Source organism: Trichophyton benhamiae, assembly GCF_000151125.1.
Source record: "Trichophyton benhamiae CBS 112371 chromosome Unknown contig01989.5, whole genome shotgun sequence".
NCBI classification, from domain to species: domain Eukaryota; kingdom Fungi; phylum Ascomycota; class Eurotiomycetes; order Onygenales; family Arthrodermataceae; genus Trichophyton; species Trichophyton benhamiae.
Genome location: NW_003315112.1, coordinates 317683 through 332472, shown reverse-complemented (window position 1 = coordinate 332472; position 14790 = coordinate 317683). Strand labels below are relative to the sequence as shown.

Sequence of the window (14790 nt, the reverse complement as noted above, 5' to 3'; positions counted from 1 at the left end):
GTCCGAAGTCTGGTAGAAGGATGAGCGTATTGAGGAGTATCGGTAGAAGCGCGGAGTTGGATGAATGAATCTAAAATATTCGTTACTGGATAGAGCCGCACTGGCTCTCGAAACTCAAAATAGATAAACGCGGAAGGTCTATTATTCAGCACATCCGGCGCTACTATCCACCAATTGCGAGTAACTAATGAGCTTGCTAGGTTTGGCTACTCTGATCCCCTATCACAATCTCCTCCCAAATGTTAAGAGGCCTAACCCTTGACCCTATAGTACTAGGCCGGAGATAAAAGAGCAGCTCATGCAGGATGTTCAATAGAGACGAAAGCAAAGAGAAAGTTGATAAAATGAATGTTATAGTTAATCCGACACAGTCAAATGGACATCAAATCAAATCAAGTTTGATGAACCATTTTACCCAATAAGGAAGGAAAAGAACTTAAGGAGAGAATATTTAAACAAATAGATGCTTATATCCCATCGAATACCAGCGGGCCTAGTAAGCGCTGCCAGCTTCGTGCAAGAGAGTGACACGTTGAGCCTCCAATAAAAAGACGGCCGATGGCTCAAGACAAACACTGTATATCCCTTAGAGCTGCAGGGCCCTTCTCCACCACGCCTCATCTTTGGTGCTATACTTTAGCAGATCTTCAAGTCCACCTTGGGCGGCCCTTCTCTGCTCGGGAGTGAGGACAATGGGCCCCCTGCTCAGAAGCATCTCAGCAAGAGCATCGGCATCTGCGGCATCCACCCTTCTTTTTTCGATCGTAGCGCGCAGCCCAGAGCTATTGATTTTCAAGGCCAGTAGATCTTCGGGAGTTGCGTACGGAAGCTCGGGCAGTCTGACTTGGCCGAGGCGCCTGGCTCCAGAAGGCGTAAAGGGAGACTTCAGTCGGGTGTTAGAATGGCTTGAATAGTGATTGTAGAAGGCTGCAGCAATATTAGGGCTAAAAATACCTGCCATGATGGTGGAAAGTCTACCTGAATATTCTTTCCATCAGGGTGCCTCCACAAAAAGTACTGTGACCGCTGGGTAAAGGGGCTTCCTGGGACACCGAGCAGCTTCTGCTTCACAGTTTGCGGCGCTCCAGGAATAGAGGTCAGTAAATCAACGTCCTATAACTAACATCTTAGAATGAGAGATCTCAGCAATATATAAACATATATAGTATCTTCTTCTCACCATCGTTCGTCGTCCCTTAGGAAGATGTTTCCAGACACCCAGGCCGCCGATAACGGTCATATATGTGTCAGAAAATTCCGGGAACTTCTCTTGTACTTCTTTGATCGCAGCTCGGGCAGCATCCTCAAGTTCTGGGAACGTAGGCTGATCTTGGGCTATTGCTGGGGAGTAAAAAATAAAGAAAAATAACAACAAGTAAACATTGTAGAACAAGTTTCTGAGGTCCATATTTTCCTTTGAATCAGCGTCGGAGCTAGGTTGAGTAGAGTGATGAGAAAGGGTGTAGGATGTAGTCGTTAGAAAGGTTAGCCTCCGTTACTCTGAGGTGTGAACAATTGGATATTTCCTCCAACATCAGAAGTGTCTACCACCCTATATATACCTTTTATGATAAGCTGAGGCAGACCTAGAAATCTTCCCAGTTCTACCTCGTTGTCCTTAACAAGGAATTAATGATCGGGTATAGTGGGGGGTTTGTGTCCAGCCAGCTGCGCCAGAGTTGCTCCCACACCAGTAGCAGCATGTCGAAGCTCTATATTGACACCGTGCCATCATCCTGCCGTTCCCCAAGCCATCAATGAGTGACTGGTCAAAAATCCCTGCACTGCACTTATATCGACTTACAATAACAGCTTGAAGCCTGCCTAAAGTGTGATTGAAGCTTCATACTTGAGGTCTGCACTCCTCCAGAGCATCCATGTGATACATACAACTCGACATCACATATGTTGGCATACTCTTGAAACCGAAGAATTACCCGCTACCAGCCTGAGAAATTCAACAGTGGTATCAGATCGTATATGCATGCAGCAGTCAGCCCGGACTTTCGGGAAGTGGCAAGACGCCCCCATTTGTTTGAATCCGAGGATAGATGTCGAAAGTGGCCAAATCAGACCATGGTTATCCGAGGGTAAAAGTTCCCAGTTTCGTATGCATACTCCTAAAGTGTGGGTGGAGGTATGCAAAGATGCCAGCTTATATAGCTGGATGGCTCTTTGGATCATTGAAGGCCCCTACAATAAAAAAGGATACGGTATCAATAAAAAGTATGCAGTATAGAGGAGAACCTAGTGACAGTTGTTCTCTTGTAGCGAAAACATGGGCACATTGAAGTAACAGTCTTACTGCAGGAGTTGGCTAGATGCGTTAACGAATTAAGGAGTTGTGGTCGTCAACAGGGGTAAAAACTAATAACAAGTGTCAGGCACAGGATACCAAAGAACCTAAACGCCCTGGACTAGAAGCGATGGCTGGCGAATAAGAGTAATGGTATAATTGGGGGTGGCTGTGGGAGAGACTGACAGGAATAGATGGTCCCAAGGAAGAACAGGCTTATAGCCGGGACTTGAGTACCTTAAGACCTCAGGGTCTCTGGAAGTTTGGCTAGACGTAGTAGCAACCAGCAGTTATGCCCAAAGGACGCGTACTCTTTATTTTTTTTTCTTTGGGAATTTGAGAAAAATAGCCCTAATAACTAGTTAATGCATGACATCAGAGAGAAATGACATGCGACTGCTCTCAGGTCCACCAGCTTGAGTCCTCTAGTTGTTTGACCTTAGGGATTCCTGACATTGTGGACCAACAATTTCTTGTCTAAACGTGGAACTATAACACTAGTTAACGCCATAAAGTTAGCTAGTTAGTTATAAAAACACCAATGAGCTCCTTTTCAACTACTTACTTATATCACCACGCTCATCCAGAGCCTCCGCTTCAATCACCGATGCTCTACAAGCCGTCACCATGGATATTCAGATACTCTCAGACTTGCACTTGGAATCTCCTTCGGCTTATGATCTCTTCTCCGCCCCACCAAAAGCCCCCTATCTCGCTCTGCTAGGCGACATAGGCAATGTCCGCGACAAGGGGTTCTTCTCCTTCATCGAAACCCAACTTCGGTGGTTCCAGACTGTCTTCTTCCTGATGGGGAATCATGAGCCGTATAACTCTAGCTGGGAAGAGTCAAGGAAACAAATTACCAACTTTTCGCTCAAGGTTAGCCTGCGAAAGGATGAAGGGCTCGGAACATTTGTCTTCTTAGATCGCACAAGATACGATGTAACCGCTGATATTACAGTTCTGGGGTGCACGCTATACTCGCATATTCCTGCCCAGCAAGAGGCCGCTGTTGGTATGGGACTGAACGACTTCTTTCGAATTAATAACTGGTCGGTACCGGATCATAACATTGCTCATGCTGGTGATCTGGCATGGCTGAATGAACAAGTTACATCCATCACGTCCTCGGAGCCTGGAAGAAAAATTGTCATTTTCACCCATCATGGGCCCCTTTCCGCCGATGGGAGAGCCACCGGCCCTATACATATAGATAGTCCTATCAGTGGAGGGTTTGCAACGGATTTGACAGACGAGGAGTGTTGGAAGAGCCCGAATGTATGTTTTTGGGCCTTTGGGCACACGCATTTCAACTGTGATTTTACGCTCGAGGTGGAGGGTTCTAAGAGGAGGATCTTAACCAATCAACGCGGGTATTACTTTAAACAAGCACCAGGCTTTGATGTCGGAATGGTGGCCAGGGTTTAGTCGGGAGTTGTGTTATCCGAATTGGGACGGTATTCTTGGGCATTTGGCATTGTAAAGTCTCTTGAGGGCGATTAGGAATATAACAGTGTTGTTAAATCTATACCCTTATGGACTGGCATATAGCCCTTTGGTTGGTACTCACGAGAGTATAATTTTTATGAGGTCGCTTGTTGTTCTCAGATTAAACAATTTGAGTTTTTGTTTTGGCCCATTTGTCGAACTCTAAATTTTCACGTGCCTGCTTTGTCATCATACGGCTCGTCACGTCATAAGTAGGTCTCTCAGCGGGAAACGAAAAGAGAAGATCAACACCAGGCTTGCTACTGAATGGCGAGGTATAACCAACAACAATGTCTTCCCCTAGGACGGTACCGCTATCAACGCATCTCCATTATCTATCCCAGTGTCTAGAATTAGCGTCCCAGTCGCCTCCTAAACCAACCAACTTTCGCGTGGGGGCCATCCTGCTTCTTCGTATCTATCCCAGCAGCGATACCGCGGAGCTTAAGGAAACAATACTGTCAACAGGGTACACTCTAGAGCTACGCGGAAACACCCACGCAGAACAGTGCTGTTTTGCAAAGCTTGCCTCCCATTATGGTGTGGCTGAGGAGGATCTTGGAGAAATTCTAGAAAAGAAGCGAGGCAGAGGAGATAGCGAGGCTCAGATAGAGCTATACGTTACCATGGAGCCATGTGCGAAAAGACTTTCCGGTAACAAGCCTTGTGTGGACCGTATCATCGAAACAAGGAAAGATGGGAAAAACGGTGTTGACAGGGTATATTTCGGCGTGAAGGAGCCCGGAACTTTCGTCGGCCAGTCCCAAGGCTGTAAGAAGCTTGATGAGGCTGGTGTTCAATGGAACCTTATCGAGGGGATGGAAGATCAAATATTAGAGATTGCAATGGCTGGGCACGAAAAGCAGGAGAAACATAGCTCAAGGGTAGATGAAGCGGATCAGACTGTCTTGGTTGATAGAGCTGAGGAAGAGGCACGCAGGGGAGAGCCCATCCCAAGGAATCCGAAAAAAAGAATGATGGAGGGAGGATAGACCAGTCTTTGCGTTCAGTTTGAAATGTGTTAATTTATTAAACTTCCGTGCTTCTTACAACATAATGAGGACCGCCACTGTCAGGACCGGTCTAGATAATAACTCTGCGAATTTTCTTTTGAACATTGCGGTCCCACCATTTCTTACGCTCACGTTCAAGTTGTTCGAATTGTGGTTTTCTGCCCGTGAGCTACCACTGACGCCCACACCCGAATTCCCGCTTCCATTGGCCTGGTTCGACTCTGAAGTTGAGCCCGACTGGGACGGCATAGGGGTCTGGATCGGAGGCGAAGGGCCTCTCATCCATGGTGGATCGCAGTTTGTATCTGGAGGGCAGCAGGCTGGCGCACCGCCTCTTTGATGGTAGCAGATAGACGGAGCAGGGCAGTCAACTTTTTCATAATCTGATTGATTGCATGTTGGGTTCCGCGTGGGTGTTTGTGGATAATATCGATTCCCGCTTATAGATACATCTCGACCAGACAGTGGTCGAGTGGCGTTGGGATAAGGAAATGTTGCTGAGAGGCTTGCATGAAGCAGAATTAGGGAGAACCAAACTTGAAGGAGCGCCATGGTATACGTGGAGCAATGGAAGCGGTATTGGTGGGAAGAAGAATAAGGCAGGGAAATAACCCAACTTATAAACTGAGCATACCATATTTCCAGACTGCTTCGGTAGAGCGATTGATGCATCCAGGCAAACAACTCCTTTCAGGCATCAGATTTGGTATACAAGCAAATAAAACAGGCATGATGCTCTGGAATAGCGCCCTACTTATGCAAATTGGCATAGATAGGCGGCTAGCTTATGCTAGCTTATACTATAGCGTACTGGGTGTTAGTTGTATTTGAAGCAAACATGTCTGATGCGGGTATGATGCTGCATGCAAAATATTAGACGACGGTCTTTTGTTTGCCAGGCATAAAGTGTTGGGAATGCCGGCTGAAGACATATTCCAGTTTGCTCTCTTGAGGCCATCTCATGGCTTCTTACTCCGTACCCCGCCTTGTATTCTTCGTTTTCTTTGAAAGGCGAAAAATGTTGGAACAGTTGCTCCGCCGCCACCTCCTGTTCCATCTCGCTTAGCATCAGACGACAAGCTCCGCTTTCTTGCTTATTCTTGAGTTAATATAATATTGGCGCTGCGATGTCCGCTGGAGCTCACCCACAAACACGTGATTAACACTTAGCCCGCCCGCGGCCCGTCCTCAGAATAAGGTTGGCTTATATAAGCAAAATCGCTCCTTGTGGGGAACGCCAAGTCCAGCTGAAAACCTTCCAGCGACCACTACGGAGTATTTCGATCTCTACAGTTCGGCCAACGAGCCACAAACCAAGCTCCTACGTAAGTTTCCAATGTGTGGCTCATTTGTTGCTTCGCTGACACGGTGGACTCCGCAAACACATCTGGTTTGCCGCTCTCTGGGGGTGTTACGATGGGTGCCTTAATTCACGCACTGACTGGTATCAGACTCAGCCAGCTTCTTTACATTCAAAGGTATCCGTACTATTCCCACAACATTTCACACCTGGGGTCCTTCGAGCGTCTGCTCTCTCTAATCAATTGCCTTGCGGCTATATATCTCGTATGTACTATATTCTGGTGGTACCTGCTTCGTTCCAGCTAATCACAGTTTTGTGCAACGCAATCCTTGACTGCAACTCAGCTTAGAATCACTCGTAGATCATCCGTTGATCTTCATCGTCTTCCCCAACACCCAGATATCCCATCCGATTAAATCTTGGTCAAGGATTGTATATGTTCTCATCGCAAAAATCTCACGCTGGCGCTCGCACGCCTTTTCACCCAAGTTCGGATCTGTTCATCAGTCCCATCAAGGAATGGTGACATGAAGTCCGGCATTGGCTTGCGGGGCCCCTTTGGGTAATTGAGTCTAGGTCTATGGCTTGAATAATGCACAGGGCTGCACCAGGATCGGGGATACCTGGGCGAATGAGATCAAGTATAACTGCATATGATTCGTCCATGAGCTCATCAAGGATCTAGAAGATAAATGGGCAGAGGATCAACAGGTACGCTTATGCGTATAACATACCACCATGGGTATTCTGGCGGCACAAAAGACAGGATATGTTATGCAACAGGTGGCGACTTTACCGCCAACCTACCCATAGTCTTTCTGTTCCTCCTGCTGCCTCTTCTCACTCATCTTGGTATCGCTGGCATCGTCAAAATGTAAGAGGGCACTATGTTGGTAACTATAGGGAGCACCAGGTTAGTTACCCCATACTGAGCAGAGGAATATTGATTTATAGGGGTGTGGGCGGCGTCAATGGTGACATCGTGGAGGTGCCCCCGACTACTCTTCATATTTCTTTGAACCGATGCACGGTATCTATATAAATATTTCAGCCTCAATGGTTTCCCTTGATATCTCAGTCTCAAGTATCATAGTTAGATGACTCACCCACACGGACCATAACAGGTACAAGTTAGTCGGTATCTATAGGTGATGTCAACGCTGCCTCCCCCTTCCTCTCGTTCTGCTTCCTCCCGCTTTCTTTCGTCTCTTTTGGCGAGCTTTTGCGGCAGCGGCAGGGTTGGGATGACAGAGGATCTTGAGGATCTCCCCTCTGATACCATGACCTATGAGGGTATTGGGATCTCCTATCAATCTGGCCGTTTTAATAGCATTTGCAAGGACTGCGCCTGGGTCTTATCCCTGTGTCAGCTATCTTGAATATGGCTGAGAGAATGTGATGAAAGGATGCGAAAATGCTCTCTGCTTTGGTAATTTTTCGTATATGATATCGGTCGCCGGGCTTTCTAAACCGCGCAGGTGGCTCCTCATTTACCGCTTGGGTATATGGCCAGTTGCCTCTTTCTGCCGTTCATCCGTCTCATCGTTGGCCTTCGGATTTCTTAACGTGGTTTGGCCCCAAAGTGCTGTACCCTCTCACTTACTCTTGGATGCTTCCCGCTATCTCTGCAACACTTTCGGGGTCATCTGTCTTGAAGTGTTTGGCCCTGATTAGGAATTAATAGGGTTATAGTTTTGAGCGTGCTGGTTTAGAGAGATGAAATCATCCGCGTAAGTTGTTCTAGCATGCACTTCGGTTCTTGGAGGGGAAAACTGCAATGTATGTTTTTTTGTATTCGCTACTACTGTTGCATCCATCACTTTCACTGCCTTCACTGTTTTTCCGCCAAGGCTATCCGGCTCCCCGGTCACTTTGGCAGGGCATCTGGTAACTGGAAGTCAAAGTCATGCAACTGTGCCTTCCACTGTGCCGTAATGGCACAAGATGTAATATGCATGCACGGAGGGTATAGTTCTAGGCGATGATGCTTGTTGCAAGGTCATTGACCTGGCGGGCCATTTGTCCGCACGATGGCCACCCATCCCGTCTGCATGGTCTTTATATGGTATATTTGGCACCCAACATGGCTTATTCTTTTCCGTAGTGCCTGGAATGCGTGTATAAATTTTGACGTACAATCAACGTGTATCCAGAAAGGGATTATGTTCGTTCGGTGGTGTGGTCGTGGAAGCGCGCTAACTAAAATTAAGCGCCAGACGCGAACTTAAAACGCGAACTAGTTAGTCCTTTCGGCTAAAATATAACATGCATTCCAATAACACTGAAGCGCTACATCTAGTTATATACGGAACTTTTAACAGTACTACGCCATATCACGTCGCGATAATGGCCAAATGGCGCATGGCGTCCAAAATAATCCCAAGAAAGAACTTATACCCCCTGACGACCTCACGTTCTATCCAGCCTACTGCTATAAAGCATCGCCGACTCACTTCACATGGGTGAAACTGAGCGCCGTAAATGTCCATCGTCTAACACGTCGCAGTGGATACGAAGGTATTATAAACAGAAGTACACGGTACAATAAAGGCTACGAGTGTAAAGGGCTAACACATCTCAATAGGGCAAAATATATATTTTTACAAAAACCACCCCATCCAATTCATCTGTCTGGCGGGTGTGATCGTCTCTCGTGAGGAGCATATTCGAAGAACAATATTGACACTAGACGACAGCTCAGGGTCAAATATTGAAATAGTATGCTCAAAAAGACAAGTTGAACTACCGGACTCCCAGCCAGTTAAAGCTAAGACTGGTGCAGCCGTAGCAGCTGCAGGCACAACACGAGTCTCCGAATACATCACATCTACCACCAAAGAGGCGTTGGACATCAAGTCACTCGTTCCTGGCGTAATAGCTAAGTTTAAAGGAACAGTGATAAAGTTCCGCAATATAAAACAGCTCCATCTAGAGCGTTTCGTGCTTCTGCCTGATATGGCTGGGGAGATGCGGTTCTGGGAAGAGCGGACGCAGTTTTTGGTTGATGTACTTTCTGTGCCGTGGTATTTGACCCCGGAGCAGGTAGAACAGTTGAGGATTGAAGGGGCAGGACTGGAGGAAAAGAAGAGGAAGCGGTCCAAGGCTAAAGAGCATGAGAAGGAAAGAAGGGCAAGGAGAAGAGCGGAGAGGGAGGAGAAGGATTATGAGCGAATTGTCAGGAGGTATCAGAGGGAGGAAGAGGTGAGGAGAAAGTATGCTGAGAGTAGTAGGGAGGTTAGTGCTCGGTTTAGGAAAAGTGGGAAAAGATGAACAACTTTTCATTTCATTTTTATTATTTTTGTCGAAACTATGGAAATACACTAGAAAGGAAAGACCCCAACATTGCTTCCGCCCATTAACGGCACTGGTCCGACATAAATACATACAAATCAATTCAACGATATTCCCAAAACTTGTCATAATCAGAGAAACGGGTTCGACTCTCCGTTCTTTTTCTGCCTCTGTCTCTATCTGACACGGGGTTGCGATAGAAATCCTCATCACTGCCCCATGAGGTTCGACGACGGCTTTTGTCCCCGTCCCAGTCTAGATCTCTGTCTCTGTCTCTATCTCTATCCTTGTCCCGTCCATGATGCCGCTTGGAGTCATCGTGAGTATGGGGATGGCTATGCTGATGTGGATGGGTATGAGCATGAGATTGTGGATGCGTGTTCCCGTGATGGGAGGAAGAGTACTTGGAGTTGGCATCGTCGCGAGGGCTCGAAAAGTCTTCGTCATCGTCACCCGAATAAACCACCACATGCTTTTTGCCAAAGCTTACTCCTGAGTTCGAGTCTGGATGACGGGAGGTAGAGGCGGTAGGGTGTGGACTGGTATCTTCTCGATACCCTTTGGTCCCTCCTGGCATGCTGTAAGGTTTCCGTTCCCGCTCAATGGGCTGCACTGGTTGTGCTGCAGCATCAGCATCAGCGACATCGGCGCTAGCAACGATGACATGGTCATCTTCATCAATTGCGTCTTCGACAGTTGCAGCCGGTGGGAACTGCCTGGGGCGGACGTCAGTGCTTGCTGGCCGTGAGGGAATGCCGGTCGATGTATTGTCCACAGTTGATTTGGCTCGGGGTTGGCGCATGGGAGGCCCTCCAAGCATGCCTTGCGTTAATTCGACATGGCAATGTGTAGTTATCCATCTGTCAAGGGTCTCCTTGATATCATAGTCAGGCAACTGCGGGAAAAGTTTCCTTCGTAGCTCTTTTGGGAATCTCTCCATCCTATCATCCGGGTTAGTGATGGATATGTTCTGCACAATATTTTGAACACGCTCAAATTCCCGCTCTGGGTGTGCTTGGATCATCATGGACATCCAGCGCTCGAAACCACGTGGAGTTAGGCCTGGGATATCAGGGCGTTCGTCAAGTTGGTCCTGGACGAGGTGGTGTTCAATGCTCAAAGATCGGAAAAGGCGAGAGATGGATGATGTCCGGTTATCAAAGATATCTATGCATGGTTAGCTTTGGTATGAAGGGAAATACACGAGTGGAGCCGTACCTTGCCATGGATATGAGTCTGAAGATACCCTGTGATCACGATAGAATTTCTGCAACTTCTCTGGCGTGATAACCAGGGTATTACCAGGAGGATAGGTCTCAATCTATGACTAGTTAGATATCGTGCAAACGAGTTCCATATATCAGAGAGGGAGTTTCATACCATATGAAGAGCAATACCTCGCAGGAGCTGTCCTGCTCTGCTGGTAGGCATATCATCCTTATCAAAGAGGGTTCCCCATGGCTTCTCAGAAATAGCCTCGTTTGTGACAGTTGAGTGTCTAGATGGGCCCTTGGAAGGATTGGTGCCATTCCGGCCACCGTTAAACGACCCGATAGATGATCGTCTCGTTCTATCTACACCGGGGGATGTGGTTTGGTGCTGGCCGTTATCAGCAGGATTTTGCGCCTGAGGGCCGTTGTACGCGCTCCCATCAACCCTAGACGAGATAGGAGGGTAAGACGACTGAGCCGGCGCATTAGAAAGATCAGGCTGCCCCGGTATAGAAGGCTGAGGCGGTCCATATGGGCTTGTGGCGATAGGAGGACTGAGAGAGTTCGGGTTAGGGCTCTGCCTGTTGTAGCTTGACTGCGATAGAGCAGGTGTTGGAGGCTGATAGACCGTCTGTTGCTGCGCCTGCTGCTGCGAGGGATGAGACGGAGGCGGAGGGGCGTTCCCTGGGCCTGGCGCCCGGAGCTGCTGTATCACTGCTGCCGTGACCTGGGCTATCAGATCAGTTGACGGATAGTTTGGGTCAGGTACCCGAGGCGTTGGCGGTTCTGGCTGCGACGACGTGCGTGAAAACGGCTGCTTCAGGGCGTCTGCAGCCTGGGGAGGAGGCCCAACGGGCGGAGGATAGTACGTCGCCTGTTCAGCATATTCCACTCCCTGTCCTGGTGCTGCCGATGCCGCAGGATATGGCACTTGCTGTGGTTGCTGCTGCTGCTGCTGCTGCTGGGGTGGCGGAGGAGGAGGAGGAGGAGGGGGAGGCGGCGGATGGGAAGACGGGTCTTGCTCGACAGGATACTCTCCGTACGATGGCTGCAGATAGCCGGGATACGGTGCGTTCGATGGCTTGGTGTTGCTGATATTGGCGCTGCTGCTGCCGCCGCCGTTGTTGTTGTTGATGTTGTTGTTGCTGCTGCTGGTGTAGCTGTTGCTGGCGCTGGCGTTGGGATTGAACCCCGGGGGGTCGAACGAGGCGCGGTATCCGTCGTACGCCATCTTCTCGTCCAAGATCAACAACTCTCTCGCTGTGTTATCCGGTCAGCGCATGTCGAGCATCGATCGGGCAGGGCGACGAGGCACAGGAGGGCTCCGAGTGCTGGCGGGAGTCGCTGGTCGCAAGTCGCATCGCAAATTGTTCGTCTTCGCCGGCTTCCTTGACTGCGAGCGAGGCTGTGACGTCGTCAAGTGATCCCTGTCATGTGCGGCGCTGGGTCTGCTGCAATATAGCGAGCCATCGATATAGCTGCTATGCCGCGTCTCAGGGCTGACTAGGCCGTCTATATTCTCTGACATGGGTGATTCTGGCGTTTTGATCTCTACGGTGATGGCTGGCTATCGCAGGGGTGCGTCTGAGGCGGTTCTCCCGGTGCTGAGATGCCTGATGATACCCAGCCTGGCGATGGCCAGGACAGGCCTGAAGGATTCCTGCACCATGGACTGATCCTTCAGAGGTATAAGAAGTACTCGTCTACTTCTTATAACATATGAGGGCATCTTCTCGACTCGCCTTGTTATACCTGTCATGTGTCTAGTAAAGCTGCGAGCTTTTCTGCATCGAATACTGCGTCGCTTTATATCAAATACCCAGAGCGACCCAGACGATAATACCACAGATGCATCTGAAGCTCCAAGCTGCCGATTTCCTCTCGATGACGACAGTTCAGATGCGTTAACCCTGCCGGATGGCCGGAAACTTGGATATGCGCAGTATGGATTGTTGACGGGGAAGCCTATCTTTTATCTACATGGCCTGCCGGGAGCTCGCACTGAAGCTGCATGCTTTGAAGATCTTGCCCGGGAGCTGGGAGCTCGCATAATTGCTACTGATCGGCCTGGTATTGGCTGGAGCTCGCCTCATGCAGGTCGGTCACTTCTTGACCACCCAAAGGATCTGGAAGAGCTTGCAAACCATCTCAAGCTGGATAAATATGGAGTACTGGTAAGGATTATTTATCTCAGAACGCTGCTTCAAGAACATCACAAAATTGACAAAAATCGACAGGGGATTTCTGGAGGCGGGCCATATGCACTCGCTTGTGCTGCATCACTACCGCCAGAAAAACTTAAAGCAGTCTCGATCATCTGTGGCCTCGGCCCTCCAGACATCGGTATGAAGGGCGCATGCTGGGCTAACTGGCTAGGATTCACTCTCGGATACCGCTACTTTCCCATGCCTACTGGATGGTATCTCAAACGCCAGCTGGCAGCAAACCTAGACCTAAGTGATGAGAAACGATACCAGAAACTACGAAAGGAGGTGTTGAAGTCCAAGTCCATGCCTGAAAAGGACCGTGAGATCATGAAGGACGAAAGTACTCTGAGGTTATTCCTACGGACAAGTCGGCAAAGCTTTTCCCAAGGCAGTGACGCAGCAGTACAGGATGGCAGGCTGATGTGCATGGACTTTGGCTTTCGAGTGGAAGATATACGTCCAGACTTGCCTGTGCAGCTTTGGTATGGGAAACAGGACGTTGCTGTTCCACTTAACCATGGGGTGCAGATAGCTGCAAGGCTCGGTGGCCGAGCAGCTTTAAGGGTCGTGGATGAGACGCATTTGAGCATATGGGCGAATTACGGTGAGGAGGCATTGAGGGAGCTTGTGAGGCGTATTTGAAATAAATGTATTTGTGCAAGACAGTCACGCCCCAGTCAGGCTTGGTAGAGCCAGCTATATTGCGAAGAACACTCTCCACACAGTTTCAAAGCAGTCGACCTGCTAATATTCCCTTTAAACACTAACTACAGTTCCGGAAGCAACCCGACTCCAAATCATAAACATATCATATTGGCCTCTATTCCATGTAAGCATGTCTATACCTAACCCTAAGAAGACCGAAGGAGGCTTACTATGCGGAGCAGTAAACCCGGAAGCTAACCCTGTCAGAAGGGATCCTGAAATAGGCCTGCCCGTTGAACACGGCAGTGAAATAGCCGGTGCAATCCTTTCCCCTGAAAAAGTTTCCCTGGGTACAGTCGTCGATCTCGAAGATTGGGCCTTTGATCTCGTTGAAGCATTTGCCGTGCTCAGGTTTGCCACCTTCCTGGAGGGTATTCGAGTCATAATCGGTGATTCTCCATGCCAGCGTGGGAGAAGACACCGATGACATGACGGTACAAACTGAAATGATGCTAGTGAGCTTCATATTGACTATCCAGATAAATGATTAGTTGCTTGGAGTTATCTATAAGAGCTGTCAGCCCAAGAAGCAACGTACTGATTTGTAAACGAAGATGCTAGGGATAGGTATGAGTGCTCTGAGAAATGATAGCATTGAATTTATCTGGAAATGCCCGGAGAAAAGAAAGCTGATCCATATATAATTTAGCCGGGGAGGCCGCAAGATTAACATGATTTGATATGTGCCGATATAGTTACCGGCAGGTTGACAGGTCTTTCCCGAAAAGCAGTTCAATATAAAAGTGACACTGCATAAAATGAAAAACAGCCACAGGTAGATATGAAATGCAGCCATAGAAGCCAGAACGGCCTCTAACTCCATCAATACCAATCACCTTACTGCGTTCCCTCATTAAGGCATTGAATGCCTCTTTTAACGCCATGTTTAAGACCTAGGGAGTATTCTTGAGTCTGTAAATATGGGCTGATAGTTCAATATCGGGCTGTGGCGCTGTTGAGTATATCAATGTTCAAGGCGTTAGGGTGTGCAAGGGACTTTCCAGATAAGCTTCACCGGAAGCAGAGCAGCATGAGGTCTAGATATCCAGGAAGAAATGCCTAAAATATGGATCATGTTACGATCGTGAAACAGTTGTTGATCTGTATAGCACATCAACGCTTATTGGAGACGGGATTTGATTAGAGTGTGTGAAAACCGTGGTGTTCAAGCTGGTCACTGGTTGATTTTGAAAACAACCATACGGAAGGGCCGGCCCGCTAATTAACCAGATCAGATCTGCGTAACGAGGAGGCCGATAAGGATTAAGCCTTGAGC

The 14790-nt window shown here is 48.4% G+C and overlaps 6 protein-coding genes across 6 annotated transcripts; 4 read left to right on the top strand and 2 right to left on the bottom strand.

The window, feature by feature from the left end:
- Positions 1-586: 586 nt before the first annotated feature.
- Positions 587-1408, bottom strand: ARB_04825 (uncharacterized protein; the record flags this gene model as incomplete). The annotated part of the gene is made up of 2 exons (XM_003016490.1): positions 587-944; positions 1125-1408. The coding sequence occupies 2 exons, from the start codon at positions 1406-1408 to the stop codon at positions 587-589; spliced, it is 642 nt and encodes a 213-aa protein (XP_003016536.1).
- A 1515-nt stretch (positions 1409-2923) lies between these two features.
- ARB_04824 (uncharacterized protein) lies at positions 2924-3724 on the top strand (the record flags this gene model as incomplete). The annotated part of the gene is made up of 1 exon (XM_003016489.1): positions 2924-3724. One exon carries the CDS (start codon positions 2924-2926, stop codon positions 3722-3724), a length of 801 nt encoding a protein of 266 aa, XP_003016535.1.
- A 350-nt stretch (positions 3725-4074) lies between these two features.
- ARB_04823 (DRAP deaminase, putative) lies at positions 4075-4776 on the top strand (the record flags this gene model as incomplete). The annotated part of the gene is made up of 1 exon (XM_003016488.1): positions 4075-4776. The coding sequence occupies one exon, from the start codon at positions 4075-4077 to the stop codon at positions 4774-4776; it is 702 nt and encodes a 233-aa protein (XP_003016534.1).
- Positions 4777-8454: 3678 nt separating this feature from the next.
- Positions 8455-9370, top strand: ARB_04822 (OB-fold nucleic acid binding domain protein; the record flags this gene model as incomplete). The annotated part of the gene is made up of 2 exons (XM_003016487.1): positions 8455-8617; positions 8685-9370. The coding sequence occupies 2 exons, from the start codon at positions 8455-8457 to the stop codon at positions 9368-9370; spliced, it is 849 nt and encodes a 282-aa protein (XP_003016533.1).
- Positions 9371-9494: 124 nt separating this feature from the next.
- ARB_04821 (uncharacterized protein) lies at positions 9495-11833 on the bottom strand (the record flags this gene model as incomplete). The annotated part of the gene is made up of 3 exons (XM_003016486.1): positions 9495-10558; positions 10610-10712; positions 10772-11833. The coding sequence occupies 3 exons, from the start codon at positions 11831-11833 to the stop codon at positions 9495-9497; spliced, it is 2229 nt and encodes a 742-aa protein (XP_003016532.1).
- Positions 11834-12359: 526 nt separating this feature from the next.
- Positions 12360-13941, top strand: ARB_04820 (uncharacterized protein; the record flags this gene model as incomplete). The annotated part of the gene is made up of 2 exons (XM_003016485.1): positions 12360-13413; positions 13583-13941. 2 exons carry the CDS (start codon positions 12360-12362, stop codon positions 13939-13941), a joined length of 1413 nt encoding a protein of 470 aa, XP_003016531.1.
- Between the last annotated feature and the right edge of the window lie 849 nt (positions 13942-14790).